Here is a 17077-nt window from a genome sequence, read left to right as displayed (position 1 = left end):
TACTATAGTTAATGTTAATGAAATATTTTTCATGTGCTATCAGCAACCACAAAATTGAAGTTGTGAATTTTAGCCATAGCTTGTATATTTTTATTTCATTATACAGATACTGTTTCTTTTCTAACTTGATAGAACATTTCTTTTTTAATAAAAATTTATTTTAGGGGCTGGAGCAATAGGACAGTGGGTAGTGTGTTTTCCTTGCATGTGGCTGACCCGGGTTCGATTCCCAGCATCCCATAGGTCCCCTGAGCACCGCCAGGAGTAATTACTGAGTGCAGAGCCAGGAGTAACCCCGGTGCATTGCCCGGTGTGACCCAAATAGCCAAAAAAAAAATTTTAGTCACTATAATTTACAGTACTTTTATTGATGGGGTTTCATGCAAACAGCTTTCCAACATTATACCCTGTAGCAAGCGTCTGCATCACTCTACCATTGTTCTCAGAGTCCCTCCATTGATTATGCAAATATTCAGGTTTTAAAAAATGACAAATTCTTTCACATTTTAGTCTTACTTGTATTCTTATATGGAATAAAATTTTGTCATTCTGGTTTTATTTTATTATTTCCTTGATTTCTATTCATTTTTTAACATCTTATGTTGATATTATAGAAAATAACTGCTTATGTCTTTTGCTCTTTTCTGTTAGAAGACTGTCTTTATGTTGATGTTCATTACTTTTGATATTAACATTTTCTTTGTTAATCTATCGTGTTAGCTAACAATGGCTTCTATGTAGTGCAAACCCTCTCTGTGACTTAAAGTAATTTATTTTGAACTAGATATTGTGTGTATGAGACTGAGCTAACCTGGGTTTGGGGGAGCATAAATGGGAGTTTTTCTTGGGACACTAATGGAGATACGTATTTATATAATATGGTATCAGTATTACTTGAATTTTCAGTTTTCAAGTAGTGAGTTAAGATCTAGGTTTCTTTCATCTGATCCTATAGGTTTCTTTACATAACAAGTCTTCTTTAACACTATTTTGGAGATTGGTATTCCTTTGCACTTCAGTATAATATTTTTAACTCATTAGTAAATTCCCAGAAAATTCTCATGAAGGCTAATGTGAGAACTGACATTTTATCATTTTAAATAGTTTTATTTCTAAGAATTATTCCTCCTTCAAATTAGGTTTTCTCTAATATATATAATTAAATACATACATATTTAACATATAATAGGACACTTCCTAAAGAGCCAAAAGTGGCTTGTTTTCAAATCTGGGTTCTCCCTTGAACACATACTTGCATAGATATAGATTATCTCTCTTACATCTCTTACATATAATGATCTGTCTTATATATGGGGCTTAATTATACACAGCAGAGTAGCAACAAAGGGCCAAAAGTGGCTTGTTCTTCAAGCCCATGTTCTTTCTTGACTCTTGACTTACCTCCATGTTTCTTTGCTCGCTTATTTTCACTCTGGACAAGCTTGTGTTGTTTCTTGAACACACTTCCTCTCTTGCTCCCTCTCATATTTTTCTAAGCTAGTTTCAATCAATAAAAACTAGTTTTCCCCACAAAGGGGAGGAGGAAAGCAACACAATAGGAGAACTGATTCACACACTGAATTTGGGAGAGGGAGACATAAAATGGGGGAAGTTGAGGTCCTTAAGGGAGGTGGGTATACTTGTAAGGGGTGTGTTGTTAATATTATGTGCATGGGAAAACATCATCAACAGTACTGTAAATTACAGAACCTCAATCAATAAAAAATACTTAAAAAAAGATTTGTTAATAAATAACACCTTACAGTTAATGAAAATAATGGGCCAGAAAAGACAGTACGGCAGGTAAGGCACTTATCTTGCACACAGTTGACCTGGGTTTGATTCCCAGCGTCACAAAAGGTCCCGGAGCCCCACCAAGAGTAATCCCTGAGTAAAGAACCAGGAGTAAGCTCTGAGCAATGCCAGGTGTTGCCCCCAAACCAAAAACCAAAAAGACAAACAAATAAATAATATGGTAGACACTAAAATTAGGTATTTGTCACAGGAGAGATCAAAAGGCAAAATTCAACCCACTGCTTTGTATAGAAAACTCCCTTTAGGGCTAATGATAAGCAATGGCATTGATGTAAAATATTGAGGGGAAAAAATCACACAGGTAAGTGGTAACTATAAAAATACAGAGAAAGTCATCAGACAAACTTCAAGCTGAAGGTAACAAGAGACAGTGACAGATGTGATATAGAGAAGAAAAGTTAACATTAATATATATTTATAAAACAAACTGAATATAACAATATCTAAAACAACTGTGAATAGACCTGAAAAGAAACATCAGCCTAGCAGTAACAGGTTACTTGAATACTCCCACACTCATCAATGAACAGACAAAAAAGAAAATTAGTAAAGAATCAATAGACTTCAATAAGGACTTAAACTAGATCGGTTTAAACATTGGCAGAGCACTCTACCCCTTAAAAAGCCAAACACAAATCGTTCTCCTGCATATGAAGCATTCTATATGTTGAAAACAAAAAAGTATCAATGAAGTCTAAAAGACTGAAATCATGCCAAGTGTCTTTTCAGATTAAAATTCTATGGAACAATAAATCCACCATTAAATTATCAAAAACCAACTATATGAAAATTCAATTAACAATTCACCAAATAATGGGATATTGAGGTAATCAAAGAAAAGTTCTTAAAATGCAGCAATGAACTGTGAGAACATAAAGTGCACAGAAAAATCAGTATACTAAGAAGAAAACCCCAATATAAACTTCTATTAGAAGATAAAAGATTTTCTAGAGGCCACAAAGATAGTACAGCTTGAAAGTTGCTATCTTGCATGTGGCTGACCCAAATTCGATTTCTGGCATCCCATATGCTCCCCTGAGCCTGCTATGTGTGATTTCTGAGCTCAGAACCAGTAACAAGCCCTGAGAAAAGCTAGGTCTGCCCAACCCGACACACACACACACACACACACACACACACACACACACACACACACACACACATAAACACACAAAACACTCAAAAATTACCTAATAATAAAATCTCCTACTTAAATGATACAGATAGTGCTAGTGTTAAAGCACATACCTAGCATGTGGCCTACCCAATTTGACCCCCAGTCCACATGGTACCCCAGCATTAAACAATTCAACCCTGGAGGCCCCCTCACTGATGGCCCAAATAATCCACGGTATCACAGGGTCTAAGCAGCACTGTATCCTCAAACCTTCATACTTAACCATCAATCTGGTTGGACAAGAGTCCACAGGAGGTCCCCACAGGCCTCTTGAGTAAAGGAGCCACACAGTAAAGTTAAGAAGAAAACCGCTTTGGCTGGAAAACTGCCATGTGAAGAAGCCACGAGGAAAGGGTTAAGCAGCAAGCAGCTTTGGCTGGAAAACTGCCAATCAGCAGAAGGCAAGTCAAGGACTACATGGTCTCTGTAGTTATGAGAATGAACAAGCAGACTTGTTTCTGAAATACTCAGACCTTTATCTTGTCATAACATTGAAGATTAATGCTTGCTTGTATATGCCTTTGATCCCATTTGCCTTAAAGAAGCACTGCTTTCAATAAACCAGGTCCAATCCTGTAGTGGATCCAAGGCTCCTCGCACATGTATCTCATTCCTCTTGACACAATGACCGGAGCACTACTAGTAAGCACCCCTCCACCAAAAAATTAAAATTAAATCTCATCTAATTTCTAAAACTAAAGTAAGAAAAAAAACCCTAAAATCAAATCATTCTAATGCAAAAAAATAAACAAACATTAGAGTAAATAAATCATATAGAACAAAAAAGACAACATAAAAAAATCAACAAAAGCAAGAGTTGGTTCTTCAAAAGAATAAATATTTGTAAAACTGAGAAAAAGACATAGGCAAAAGCCTGGTATGCATCCTCTGTAAGTGGGGAGGTCCTGATTCCATCTTCAGCAACACAAAATCTCTCCTGAGCATCACTGGTAGGAAACCCCAAGCACTGTGTTGGGAATAGGCCCTAAGTGCATACTAAGAGATATAAATCACTAGCAATGTTCTAGTCCTTGAATGACACAGTGTTTATTACCAAAAAAGAGAAAACAGACATCCCACAGCTTCCAGCATATCAAATCCATGTAAATAGCCCAGAATCACAATCTCAGGACTCAGCTCAGAAGAGACATCAACCAAGTTGATGAAACTCACAGGTACACTGGTCTTGGGGCTGAAAACTCTGGTGAACACTCAGGAAGGGGGTGGGCTGAAAGTCATTCCAATTCTATAGATTCTGGAGGTCCTGGAGAGTCCAGCCATGCAATACCTTCCAACTTCACAATACTGACAGAATAGTAGAAAGGAGCACAAAGGGAAAGTAGTACAGAAGCCCACTAAACTCAATAAGTGAAAACAATAACACAGAAGGCTCAACTAGCAACAGACACCTTGGTAAGTCCTCAGACAATGACTTTAATAACACCATTGTGAGATTAACAAATTTTCTTTTACAGAACAATTTGTTGGTAATTCTACTTAGCATTTTGTAGTAACAAGCAATATAAAGGAAATTAATTTGTGTCTGCCAAGGGGATAGGCTTGTGGGGTGGATGGGAAACTGGGGGCAATGTTGGAAGAAAGGACACACTGGTGGTGAGATTGGTGCTGGAATATTTAATACTTGAAACAACTACATTATGAATAACTTTGTAAACCATGGTGTTTTTAAAGTTTCCAAATAAATTAAAAAGAAATAAAATGCAGGAAAACAAATCAACTGAAATCAATATAATAGATTAATGTAGATTACATTATGTTGCATAATGATACAAATTTTATGATTAAAGTCAATTCTGTGGATCTGAGTCTATAAAATGAAAGATAATAGAATAAAAATTTAAATATTGTCTTAAGGTTAAATTGTTTGCAACTGATATTGAGTTATAAGTTACTGTTGAGGGGCTGGAGCAATAGCACAGAAGGTAGGGCGTTTTGCCTTACACGCAGCTGATCCGAGTTCAATTCCCAGCATCCTATATGATTCCCTGAGCACCGCCAGGAGTAATTCTTGAGTGCATGAGCCAGGAGTAACCCCTGTGCATCGCCGGGTGTGACGCAAAAGGCAAAAAAAAAAAAGTTACTGTTGGAAAATCACAATAAATACCAGTTTTGTGGCTTTGCTAATTATAGATTTATAATTAATTTGTAAATTATAAATCTTAAAGAGATGTGAGAACCTTAATAAAATAAAAAAAAACATACTGAGAAAAGATATTTTTACCACGCATTGTTTTTATATAATGTAGCAGCACTGCTATTTATTTAGCCATTGATTAAGCTGTACAATGCATTTATACCTGAAATATACCTTTCAGATTATCTAAAAGAAGTACTACTAACCATTTTCTGTATGTCAAACATTGCATTTGATAGACAATATTTCACTAAGACCATAATATACATGCTATTAAAGTCAGCATTTGCAAGAAAATGTGTTAGAAGAATTAAAAGCAGGTTCAAGTCCAGAAAGTTCATAAATAAAGCTATAATTTGATCCCACATTTATCTGACACTTGAACTTGCATATTTATATCTATTTTTGCATGCTTATATCTATTTCTATGCATATTTGTATTATCTTACTCACAAGCATAGGAAATATGTAGAAAAGTCAGTTGATATCACAAAGAGAATATCAAAGTAGTGGCAAAACCAAGATGAAAAGCATTGGATCCTAGAAAATAGCGTAAGGGTCAGAGGCACATGCCATGTATGCCCAAAGCCCTGAGTTTGATCTTTTTTCATGGTTTCCTGAACACATGGCATGTATAGCTCAGGTGGTCCCCGGCACTACTGGGCAAGAGATCTGGGTACAAGCATTGAACTATCTGGCACTGTTAGCTTGTCAGTATTTCCAGGAATATTTCCCAGGAACCTGAGCACTGCTTGAAAGATACCTGTCCACCTCCTCAATAAATAAAAATGTACAAGGCATTATGGCATGCATTTTATGAGATTTTCTAGCCAGTAATTCCTTCAGTCTATTACCTGTTTCAGTTAGAAAGTATCTCATCATACATAACCTGTTAATCTGCTCATCATTATTATTTATGTCCAATGATTAGTCACAATAATTATTTATGTGAGAGACTACATTTTTCATGAATTTCCATTTTGCATGTATATAAAGAGTATAAAATAGTACAGAAAAAATTGTTATCTGCCATTATGTAGTCTAATATACACTAAATAAAATAAACAAATATTTATATATAAAATAATTTTAAACTAATATTAAGCTTTAGTAAACATTCTATTTATTCAATAAATAGAAATTAAAATAAGTAATATTTAAATAAATAGTAGCCAATTGTTAGAAATTACTGAATATGTTTTTGCACTTGGTAACATTTTTAGAAAGTGTCTCTTACATGTGACTGAACCGTTTTTCCCAGCATCATTTGCTAAAGATGCTTTCTTTGTTCCACTTAATACTTTTTGCTTTTTATTTTTTTTGGCTTTTTGGGTCATACCCGGCGATGCACAGGGGTTACTCCTGGCTCTGCACTCAGGAATTACCACTGGCGGTGCTCAGGGGACCATATGAGATGCTGGGAATAGAACCCAGGTCAGCCGCGTGCAAGGCAAACGCCCTACTCGCTGTGTTAGCACTCCAGCCCCTACTTTTTGCTTTTTACTGAGGATTAAATATCCATGATTCATTGAATCTGTCTCTGGACAACTCAATTCTATGCCATTTTTCTGAGATTCTGTTCTTTTTCCAGTACTACACTGTTTTTGATTATTACAGCTTATATTATGGTCTGAAATTGGAGCAAAAGAGGTCTCTCAATCTTTTTTTTTCCTACTAGTATTTTGGCTTTTTAAGATGTTTGATTGTTACATATAAATTTCAACAGTATTTAATCTATTTTAAATGTCAGGAATATTTTTATAGAAACTGCATTGAATTTGTATAATGCTATGGATAAGATTGTGATATTGACAATATTATTCCTTCCAACTCATGAACAGGGGACATGTTTCTATTACTCCACGTCCTCATCCTCTTTTATTAGCTATTTAATTTTCTATGTATTCAGTTTTCTAAGTATTTAGTTTTTTCTATGTATTAGTTTTTTCTATAGTATTTTCTATGTATTTAGTTTTCTAAGAGTGAAAGACTTTCACACTTAAGCTGATTCTTAGGTACTTGACTTTCTGAAGAAAAACTGTGAATGGAATATACTAAAAAATTTTTCTTCTATATCTTTATTTGAATATAGAAAAGCCATGGATTAAGACAACTTTCCAGTACCCAAAAGCCAAATAAAAAAGGGTTAAATACTTTGATATCCAACATGGATCCAAAAACTATATTGAGGAAAACAAGGTAGAACTCTTCATAACACTGAAGCTAGAGTTATCTCAATGATTCAATGCCAAGAAAGAATAAACACAAATGGGATTATATCAAGCAAAGAAGCTTCTGCACTACAAAAGAAATAATGAACAGAATAAAAAGACACCCTACCAATGGCAGAATAACATTTTCCCACCCTCATCTGATAAACAGTTAATACCCAAAATATTCATAGATCTTTACAAGAAAAAAAACCCCAACCCACTCAAGATGGGGGGAAAAGATGAACAGAAACTTCTTTAAAGACACAGACAAAAGGCATATAAAATGCTTTGTATCACTTATCAGCTGGTAAATGCAAATCAAAAAAAATCGAGATATCATCTTACACCAATGAGACAGGAACATATATCACATATTACAAAAACAAACAGTGCTGATGGAATTTGTTGAAAAGGGAGACTCTCATTCTACAAATGGGAGTGTCAATTAATCTAGCCTTTCTTAGAAATAATATGGACACTTCTGAAAAGACTAGGAATTTAGCTTCTATATGATCCAGCAATCGCACTTATTGGCAACTACCCCAAGGGCCCACTAACAAAATGAAGAAAAGAAATCTGCATCCCTATGTTCATTGCAGTTCTAATCACAACAGTCAAAATCTGGAAATAGCCCAACTGCTCAAGAATAGATGACTGGGTAATGAAACTATGTACATATACACATACATATACAAAATGGAATACTTCATGGCTACAAGAAAGGAAAATAACGCAATTTGCTGCTATGTGGAAGAATATGGAGAGCATCATACTGAGTGAAGTTAGAAGGAGAGGGACAGACATAGAACGATCTCTCTCATATATGGTATAAAGAAACTAAGTAAAGAAATAGCAAATACTCTGTCACTGTCACTGTCACTGTCTTCCCGTTGTTCATCGATTTGCTCGAGAGGGCCCAGTAATGTCTCAATTGGAGACTTTGTTGTTACTGTGTTTGGCATATCGAATACATCACGGGTAGCTTGCCAAGCCCGGCAAGCTACCGAGAGTATCTCGACCGCACGGCAGAGCAAATATTCTAAGGCAACAAAATCTGAGAACTGGTTTTGAGTAGGCTGCATACCTTGGTGGGGAATGTAGAGAGGGTCAGGAATGGGGGGCACCTGGAAATGGTGTAGGGAAGGGGACACTTTCTGGGTCAACATCCCAAGGTGGGGGTGGTATTGGGATATGTTATACATGAAATCTTACCATTAACAGTATTGTAAACCATGTTGCCTAAAATTCATTTTGACTTTTTTAAATAATCATTTTTGAAGTATCTTTTACCTGTACCTGTTCTGAGTGGTCTGAATCACTTTCCTGATGAAAAGATTGTGATTCTTGAAGCTTTTCTTTCAATTTGGCATTTTCTTGCTCTTTTTGAATCAGCTGATCCCGAAGATTAGCAACACTTTGCCGGAGGATAGCTTCACTTGATTTAGTGGTTTCAAAACAAATATGTAACTCATTGTAAAGCTGTTTCAAAGAATAGATCCAAATGTATTAACAAGCAATAAGATGATTATATATATATGCCATATTTACATATACATACACATGAGGACTGTAGCACTATCCTCCAGTTGTTCATCAATTTGCTCAAGCGGGCCCAGTAACGTCTCCATTGTGACACTTGTTGTTACTGTATTTGGCATATCGAATACATCACGGGTAGCTTGCCAGGCTTTGCCGTGCGGGAGAGATACTCTAGGCAGCTTGCCGGGCTCTCCAAAAGGGGCAGAGGAATCGAACCCAGGTCAGCCGGGTCAGCTGCATGCAAGGCAAATGCCATACCAAAAAAGGCAAACCATCATCTGAGTAAGTGAAAAATGGAAAAACATTCTAAAATATGGGTCTGTATTTTATGTCCTCAATATGTAAAATAGTTCTTAGCTTTCATTTATTTATTTAAATGAATCATCGTGAGATACACATTTACAAAGCTCTTCAGGGTCAGGTTTCAGTCACAGAATGTTCCAAAACCCATTCCTCCATCAGCGTACATTTCCCACCAACAATGTCCCAGTTTCCTTCCTGCAACCCTATCCACCTCAGTCTGTCTATGGCATTAGCCTCTATTTTAATTGTCTCAGATAGAAAACAAAAAAAAGTACATGAAAAACAAAACACAGTGAATATCAAGATAAAATTACAACCAATATTAGAAAGAAACATGGGTCAATGCTAGATGGCCAAATGTGCTAAACTCGTAATTTTTGTAGGGGGATCCATCTGCTGCTTAGGGACCATAAGTTCTCAGCCAACTTAGGGTCAAAGAATGAATATACCCTGGACTTGCGATGTTTTTCATGTGATTTAATCCATGATTTATATCACCAGCCCTAAATTTCCCACTTTTTTTGTTTGTTTCTTTCTTTGTTTGGGGGGCACACTTCACGATGCTCAAGGGGAAACTCTTGGCCTTGCACTCAGGAATTACTCCTGGTGAGGTTCAGGGGATCATATGGGATGGCAGAGATTGAATTCCAGTTGGCCACCTACAAGACAAGCACCCCCTGCCCCCGTGCTATTGCTCCTGTCACTAAATTTATAACTTTTAACTAGGTAAATTTTGAAGAGCTTAAAAAAAAAGAAAAAGGAAGAGAGAAGGAGGAAGGAAGGAAGGAAGGAAGGAAGGAAGGAAGGAAGGAAGGAAGGAAGGAAGGAAGGGAGGGAGGGAGGGAGGGAGGGAGGGAGGGAGGGAGGAGGGGAGGGAGGGAGGGAGGGAAGGGGTTTAATTGAGCCATGATGGTATTACATAAACTAAAAGAAAACAGAATGTAACTGCAAGGATGGCAAAACATGAAAAAATATGGACTGTAATAGAAAAGAACACAAAGAGAGATATGATATGCCATACTAATTGAAATTAATATACACATCTGAAAGAAAACATTTTTAAAAAAAAAACAAGGAACTTTCATTGGTAGATAAGAAAAGTTGATATATTTTTATTTGGGCTGGAGTGATAGCAGAGCAGTAGGGCATTTGCCTTGCATGCAGCCGACATGGCCGGTCCAAGTTCGATTCCTCCACCCCTCTCAGAGAGCCTGGGAAGCTACCGAGAGTATCTCACCCGCACAGCAAAGCCTGGCAAGCTACCCGTGACATATTCGATATGCCAAACAGAGCAACAACAAAGTCTCCAATGGAGACGTTACTGGGCCCACTCGAGCAAAGCGATGAACAATGGGAGGACAGTGACAGTGATATCTGAAGGGAGTGATAGGAAAAAAGAAAGAAAGAAAGAAAGAAAGAAAGAAAGAAAGAAAGAAAGAAAGAAAGAAAGAAAGAAAGAAAGAGAAAGGAAGGAAGGAAGGAAGGAAGGAAGGAAGGAAGGAAGGAAGGAAGGAAGGAAGGAAGAAAGAAAGAGGCAGAAAAAATCAGACACTAAATTATACACATGACATAAAATCCTGAAAGCAGAACTAAGACATGTTCATGCAGACTAGTGGAAATAGATGGCAACTTAGAACAGTGTGTGATTAAGCAGAAGAAATTTTCTAGAAGCAGGACAGATTAACTACATTTCTTTAAAACTCGGGGCAACATACATTAAATAAATTTAAAACTTAAGTTTGTAAAAAGTATGAGACAGCATATGGTGTATAAGTGGTGTGTTACACAGTGTCATATGTAGTTAACAATGATATTCCTGCAATTCTCATGAAACTCCTTGGTGATGGAAATCCTAACTTATAATTGTGACTTAATGAGACATAATTCTATTTGTGGTAATTGGCTTACATAAAGAAACCATATGTATATTTGCTAGTGACACTGGGGAAATGACCCAAGATGTATGATTTATTCTTCAAATGTTGTTTTTAAAATAATGGTAATAGTGAGATCTTCTAACAAAAGCAAAGCCTCTCAGAGAAGAATCTCAAAACTATGTAACAGTTCTTAGATCTTATTCCAAATATATACATGTTCTATTGGCCTATCTTCTTTAATGACAGATTTCAGTTATTTAATAGCAACAGACCACTCAATTTGAACTGAGAGTAAAGAAAGCAAAGTCAGTTCTATAGCCATTTTAATTCTAGGCCTATTTCACCAGTGAACTCGGCTTTAAAAATCTTTAAGGCTCTAAGGCTCTACATTTTTTTTGCTCTTGGATTTTGGGCCACACCCTGTAGTACATAGGGCTTATTCCGGCCCTGCACATAGGGATCACTCCTGGCAATGCTCAGGGGATCGTAATAGGTGGTGGGGAGAGAACATGGGCGGGCTATGTGAAAGGCAAATAACCTACCTGCTGTAGTATCTCTTTCCCTCTGAGATTCTACTTTTATTTCTAAAGAGTTTATGACAAGCCTCAAAGTAATAAAATATAGTTATTTCTGTACACTTGTAAACACTTAGGATGTTCCAATCTCTTGCTTAGATATTATCTTACTTTTATTATAATGATAATATTAGCATGAGTGGAAAACATTTATGTAAGCAAATTAGATAACATAAACATTCATTCATCTGCATAGAATACTGAGTTTGCAACATTTTCCTATTAGGAAACATAATTGCTTATAACAGTTTTTAAAGAGATTTTTGCTCTATAGTTTTTTTCTTTCCATCTCCCAAAAAGCTACTCTGGATAGGGTAGGACTCTTTCTCAAGATTCTAGTTTAAAAACCTCATGGGAAGGAGGGCGTTCCAGTCCGTCCTTCACGCCCTACCGAGGTCACCAGTTGCCCCCCACGAGTGGTTCTCCAGCACGGCCATGGCCCCAGAAGCACAAGGACTTAATGCAGAACCCAGCAGCTTGGAGCAGAAAAGTGAACGGACTATGCGTTAATCCAGGCCATCATGTCTGCCCGGAGGGGAAAGGGTGTTGACCCATTCGCCCTCTCCTCTCTAGAAAGAAAGATGGTGGCCGCATGGGAGCCTTGTGGACAGCAGGTATGAGCCAGGGGTGTGGGGGCGACTAAAACCTCATGGAAAGTGGGGCGTTCCGGTCCGTCCTTTTTTCCCTACCGAGGTCACCAGTTGCCCCCCACAAGCGACTCTCCAGCATGGCCACGACTCCAGAGCACAGAAACCAATCTCTTAATTATCTGACTTTCAGTAGAAATACTTCCAGGGTTAATAAGTAAAATAGCGGAAATCTAAAACCAACATTTAATTCTTGAACCCAGCTGTAGAAAGCAAATCATTTCACAATGCTTTTTCAGCATGTCTGATTTGGGGGGGAGGGTAAACTCTAAGTAATAGTGGTGCATCTTTTATTGAAACAATGAATCTAATCAAAGCAGATAGAATGTTAACTAGAATTCATCTGCCTCGCATGCATTGGGAGGGGTGGAGGGTGGGGTTTTATTGGGGTTCTTCGTGGTAAAAAATAAGTATTGGTAAAGGGAAATGTGTTTGATATTTGCATGACTGAGACCTAAACCTGAAAGCTTTGTAACTTTTCCCACAGTGGTTCAATAAATAAATTAATTAATTAAAAAAAAGATTCTAGTTTAGAAAAAACTGTTACAGTCTAAGACCCTATATACAAATTTATAAGTATCAATCATAAATACATAAATAATGTTTTCTTTTTTTGTGGTGCTAGACGTTTAAATCTTAGCTTTCACAAAGGTGTGGCATGTGCTCTATCACTGATATATATCCACACCTCATAAGTAATTTCTAATATTTACTTTATTTAATGCCAATCAATTTTGGTTGAAGAAATTAAAGTGAAAAAAGATGAAGAATGCTACAGAGACAGAAAACAAATATAGAACTCTAAATCCCAATTTTTTAATTTTCAAGAAGGATGTATTCTTATTGAATATGTCTTTATTAGTGTTGAATAACATATTTTATTTACCTTAGCAATTTTAAAGACACGTATGCTCTGCCACCCAATGAGAAATTTGTTTAAATAATAATTTTTTTACATTTAGTGAGTAAGTATTCTATTTGCTGCACTGATTAGGACACTAAATTCTACAAATGAAAACTCTACCTGTTTACAGTAGAAAAAACATAATTTAATACGCAGTTGCAACTAAAAGTATGTATATACTAAGTCCATATATTCCTGAATTGATATTAGCTCATGTCATGTAATTATCATTAAACAGAACAAAAGGTGATAAATGTATTTAATACTCCAAATACATCAGATGGTCTAGGAATCATGATTTCTGATACAATTCCTATCTATATTTAAATCATACACACATATAGAAATAGTATGCAAAGTTAAAAACTATTAAAATGTGTATAAATAGCTGCATGCTCAAAGAAGAAAAATAAAATAGGTTACTTTATTTCTCCTGAGGGTTGTTTCTCTTGTACAGAAGGTCTCCACATTATTTGGTACACAGATTTGTACTTGAGATTAATGGTTTGTCGTGGAGACCTCTAGGAAAAAATGAGTCACCTCCTTCCTGTGGTTAAATTATTTTCAGTTTTCTCTCTTTTTCTTTTGTCTTCCCTCTTTATTACCCTCATCATAATACTGTGGAATTTTTTTCAAATCTTTTCATATAGTGAAATGGCATACTATAATATAAATCAACAAAACAAATAAGGAAAGGAAGGAAAACAGAAAGAAAGTTAAATTTTTTTAAAAAGTAGAGAGGATAATTATGAGAAAAGAAAAGACACAGTCACAGAGAAGAAAGGCTGCGGGGAGGGGGGCTCCACAGCTCCCAGAGAATGCACCAGGTCCCAAAGAGAGCTGAGATCACCGGGAAGCCCCAGATGGGGTAGGTGCCACATCCTGCCTCCTCCAGATGGAATCCGGGTGACCATGAGCCTCTACAAGCACAGCTCGAGCATGCGGGAACAGACTCTCACCCCAAACGGCCGGGACTGCCCCGGCTCCCAGGTAAACTCTGATTCCGGAAGTCATGCCCATAACCTGTCCCCCAGTGCCATCTTTACAGCACACAGCCACAGAGAAGTGGGTTATGCAGGAACCAGGACTTTTACTCCAAACCACGCAGCCACTTATGCGGCCGCCCGACATCTCCTTATATACAAAGTGATCAGTGGAAAGTAAATCATCCAGCGTTTCTCCCTGAAAATCAGGCTTAACTCTTTTGCAAACCACAACACACAATAGGAAAGAGAGAAGAAAAGGGAATGCCCTGCCACAGAGGCAGGGCGGGATGGGGGGAATGGGGGAGTGGGAGGGTTACTGGGATCCGTGGTGGTGGGAAATGGTTACTGGTGGAGGAATGGATATTCAAGGTAAAGGTAAGGTAAAGGCCCTCCCGTTGATCGTCGATTTGCTCGAGCGGGCCCAGTAACGTCTCCATTGGAGACTTTGTTGTTACTGTGTTTGGCCTATCGAATACTCTCGGTAGCTTGCCAGGCTCTCCGAGAGGGGCGGAGGAATCGAACTCGGGTCGGCCATGTTGGCCGCTTGTAAGGCGAACGCCCTACCCGCTGTGCTATCACTACAGCCTGTATTCAAAATAAATAAATAAATTTAATTTAAAAAAAGAGAAAGGAAAAAAACCCCAAGAAATTTCATTAGAAATAGTAAATTAAAAATAGCTAGCACTTTTGGAGGTAAGGTTAGTAATAATCAAGATAACGCATTACTCTAAGATATATATAACTCACCTGAGTCTTGCACCTAAGCCCTAATTATTATTTGGAAATAATAAAATTAATTTATCAGAAAATATACTTGATAGTCTTAGTCTTTGTAAAAATATGCTGGAAGTCTTAATTTTTAAGTAAATATTCAGTCACTCCTGCATATTAGATGCCTCAAGTTCATTGCATAAATCTAGAAAATACATGTGGGAGAGGAATAAAAAGAATACTAAGTAAAATGCTTTAAGATTAGAATGAAAAAATAGATGCAAATGAACACTAAAATTATGGACAGTACCATATTATTTATGTTAAAGAAAATATTACTATTCCCAAGTTATAAAATATTGGAATCCATAAAAAAACACATTTTTATGAGAAAAACAAAAAAAACAACAGGATCTGGACCAGAGTGATGGCTCGGACTGGAGCACATGCTTTACCTTAGGTTTGATCCCCAGTACCTCACTGATCCCACAAACATTGCAAGAGGAGCCCCAAACACCAATGGGTATGTCAACTCCTCCGCTAAAAGGAAAAAATCTAATAAAAATGTATTGAAGGTTAAAATCTCTAAGCTACTGAAGTGGCACTGGTGGCCCCCAAACACTCAATACCTGTAGTGACCACCATAATGGCCCTGAGGGCCATGTAATATATAGCCCCCAAAAACACCTTGAAATTTATATCAAGATACCAGACCCACACTTGTACAATCAGGAAAAGTAGTGGGTGAAGAACAATGACAGAGGTTTTCTTCACAGATGAGGGTAGTGTGGTACACTTCCCTTTCATCAGAACAGAAAGCACAAGTATCTATGAATAACATTTAATTTCACTTAATCACTTAATCACTTAACTTCCCGTTAGTCGTCGATTTGCTCGAGCGGGCGCCAGTAACGTCTCCATTTGTCCCTGTCGCGTGCTAGTGTAGCCCAATGGCATCTCTTCGCTCCGGGAACATGGAGGGCCTCAAACCGATCGTTCATGACCTTGACAAAGAAGTCTGACCATCTGGTAGGTGGGCGGCCACGCGGTCTCTTGACATCCCGTGGAATCCAATCAGTAACAGCTCTAGTCCAACAGTCGTCTTTAAATCTCATTACGTGACCAGCCCATCTGATTTTCGACACCTTGGCAAATGAGACAGCGTCCCTGATCCTTGATCGTCGACTGATGTCAGAACTCCGGATTCGTTCTCTCATTTGAGTGAAACGTGATATTCCAAGCATAGCTCTTTCTATTCTTCTTTGGGAGACCTGAATGGCGTTCTCATCTTGTTTGCGTAGGGCCCAGGTCTCTGAGGCATATGTTAATGCAGGAAGAACAGTGGAATCAAAGAGATGTGCCCGGAGCCGGAGGTTCTTCGTCCTCTTAGCTATTTCTTCGACGTTCTTGAAGGCGTTCCAAGCTGCTCTCTTCCTCCTGCGCAGCTCGGGTGCCAGGTCATTTGTCATGTTGACCTCTCGACCTAGGTACACATAGCTGTTGCATTCGGAGATGGTCGTTCCATTGAGAGCGAATGGGGCGTCAGGAACAAGGCTGTTTCTCATAAACATTGTCTTCGTAAGATTCAGCTGTAGTCCTACCTTTCCACACTCACGGTCAAAATCGGCCAGCATTTGTGCCGCTTGGCTGATGTTTGGTGTTATTAAAACAATGTCATCAGCAAAGCGGAGGTGGTGTAGTTGCCGACCATCTATCTTCACTCCCATTCCTTCCCATTCCAGTCGTCGCATGATGTTCTCGAGGGTGGCACTGAAGAGTTTCGGTGAAATGGTATCACCCTGCCGCACCCCTCTCTTGACATCAACGATCACTTCTTTGTAGAATGGTGAGATCCTGGTAGTGAATCCGCAATACAGCTCACGGAGGATCCTGATGTATTGGGCTTGAATGCCCTGATTGGCTAGGGCTTCAATGACCGCTTCCGTCTCAACAGAATCAAAGGCCTTCTTTAAATCAATGAACGTTAAGCAGAGTGGCATCTTGAACTCCCGAGAAACCTCAATGAGTTTGGTTATCGTGTGGATATGGTCGATGGTGCTGAATCCTTTGCGGAACCCTGCTTGCTCACATGGTTGTCCTTCATCTAGTGTTCTGCCAATCCTATTCAGGATGACTCGAGTGAACAACTTGTAGATGACAGACAATAGGCAGATC

General features: G+C 37.9%; 1 protein-coding gene across 3 annotated transcripts in view; it reads right to left on the bottom strand.

The window, feature by feature from the left end:
• CNTLN (centlein) overlaps positions 1-17077 on the bottom strand; it is a 277449-nt gene that overhangs the window by 150764 nt on the left and 109608 nt on the right. For 2 of the 3 annotated variants that reach the window (XM_056117338.1, XM_056117339.1), the window contains exon 8: positions 8657-8839. In XM_056117338.1, the coding sequence (XP_055973313.1) occupies positions 8657-8839 (183 nt within the window). Of the gene's footprint in view, positions 1-8650; positions 8840-17077 lie in introns of all 3 variants that reach the window. The other variant, XM_056117337.1, reaches the window with a different exon arrangement.

This window comes from Sorex fumeus, unplaced genomic scaffold (genome assembly GCF_029834395.1).
Source record: "Sorex fumeus unplaced genomic scaffold, SorFum_2.1 ptg000034l, whole genome shotgun sequence".
Taxonomy (NCBI): domain Eukaryota; kingdom Metazoa; phylum Chordata; class Mammalia; order Eulipotyphla; family Soricidae; genus Sorex; species Sorex fumeus.
This window is presented reverse-complemented; position numbering and strand designations above follow the sequence as displayed.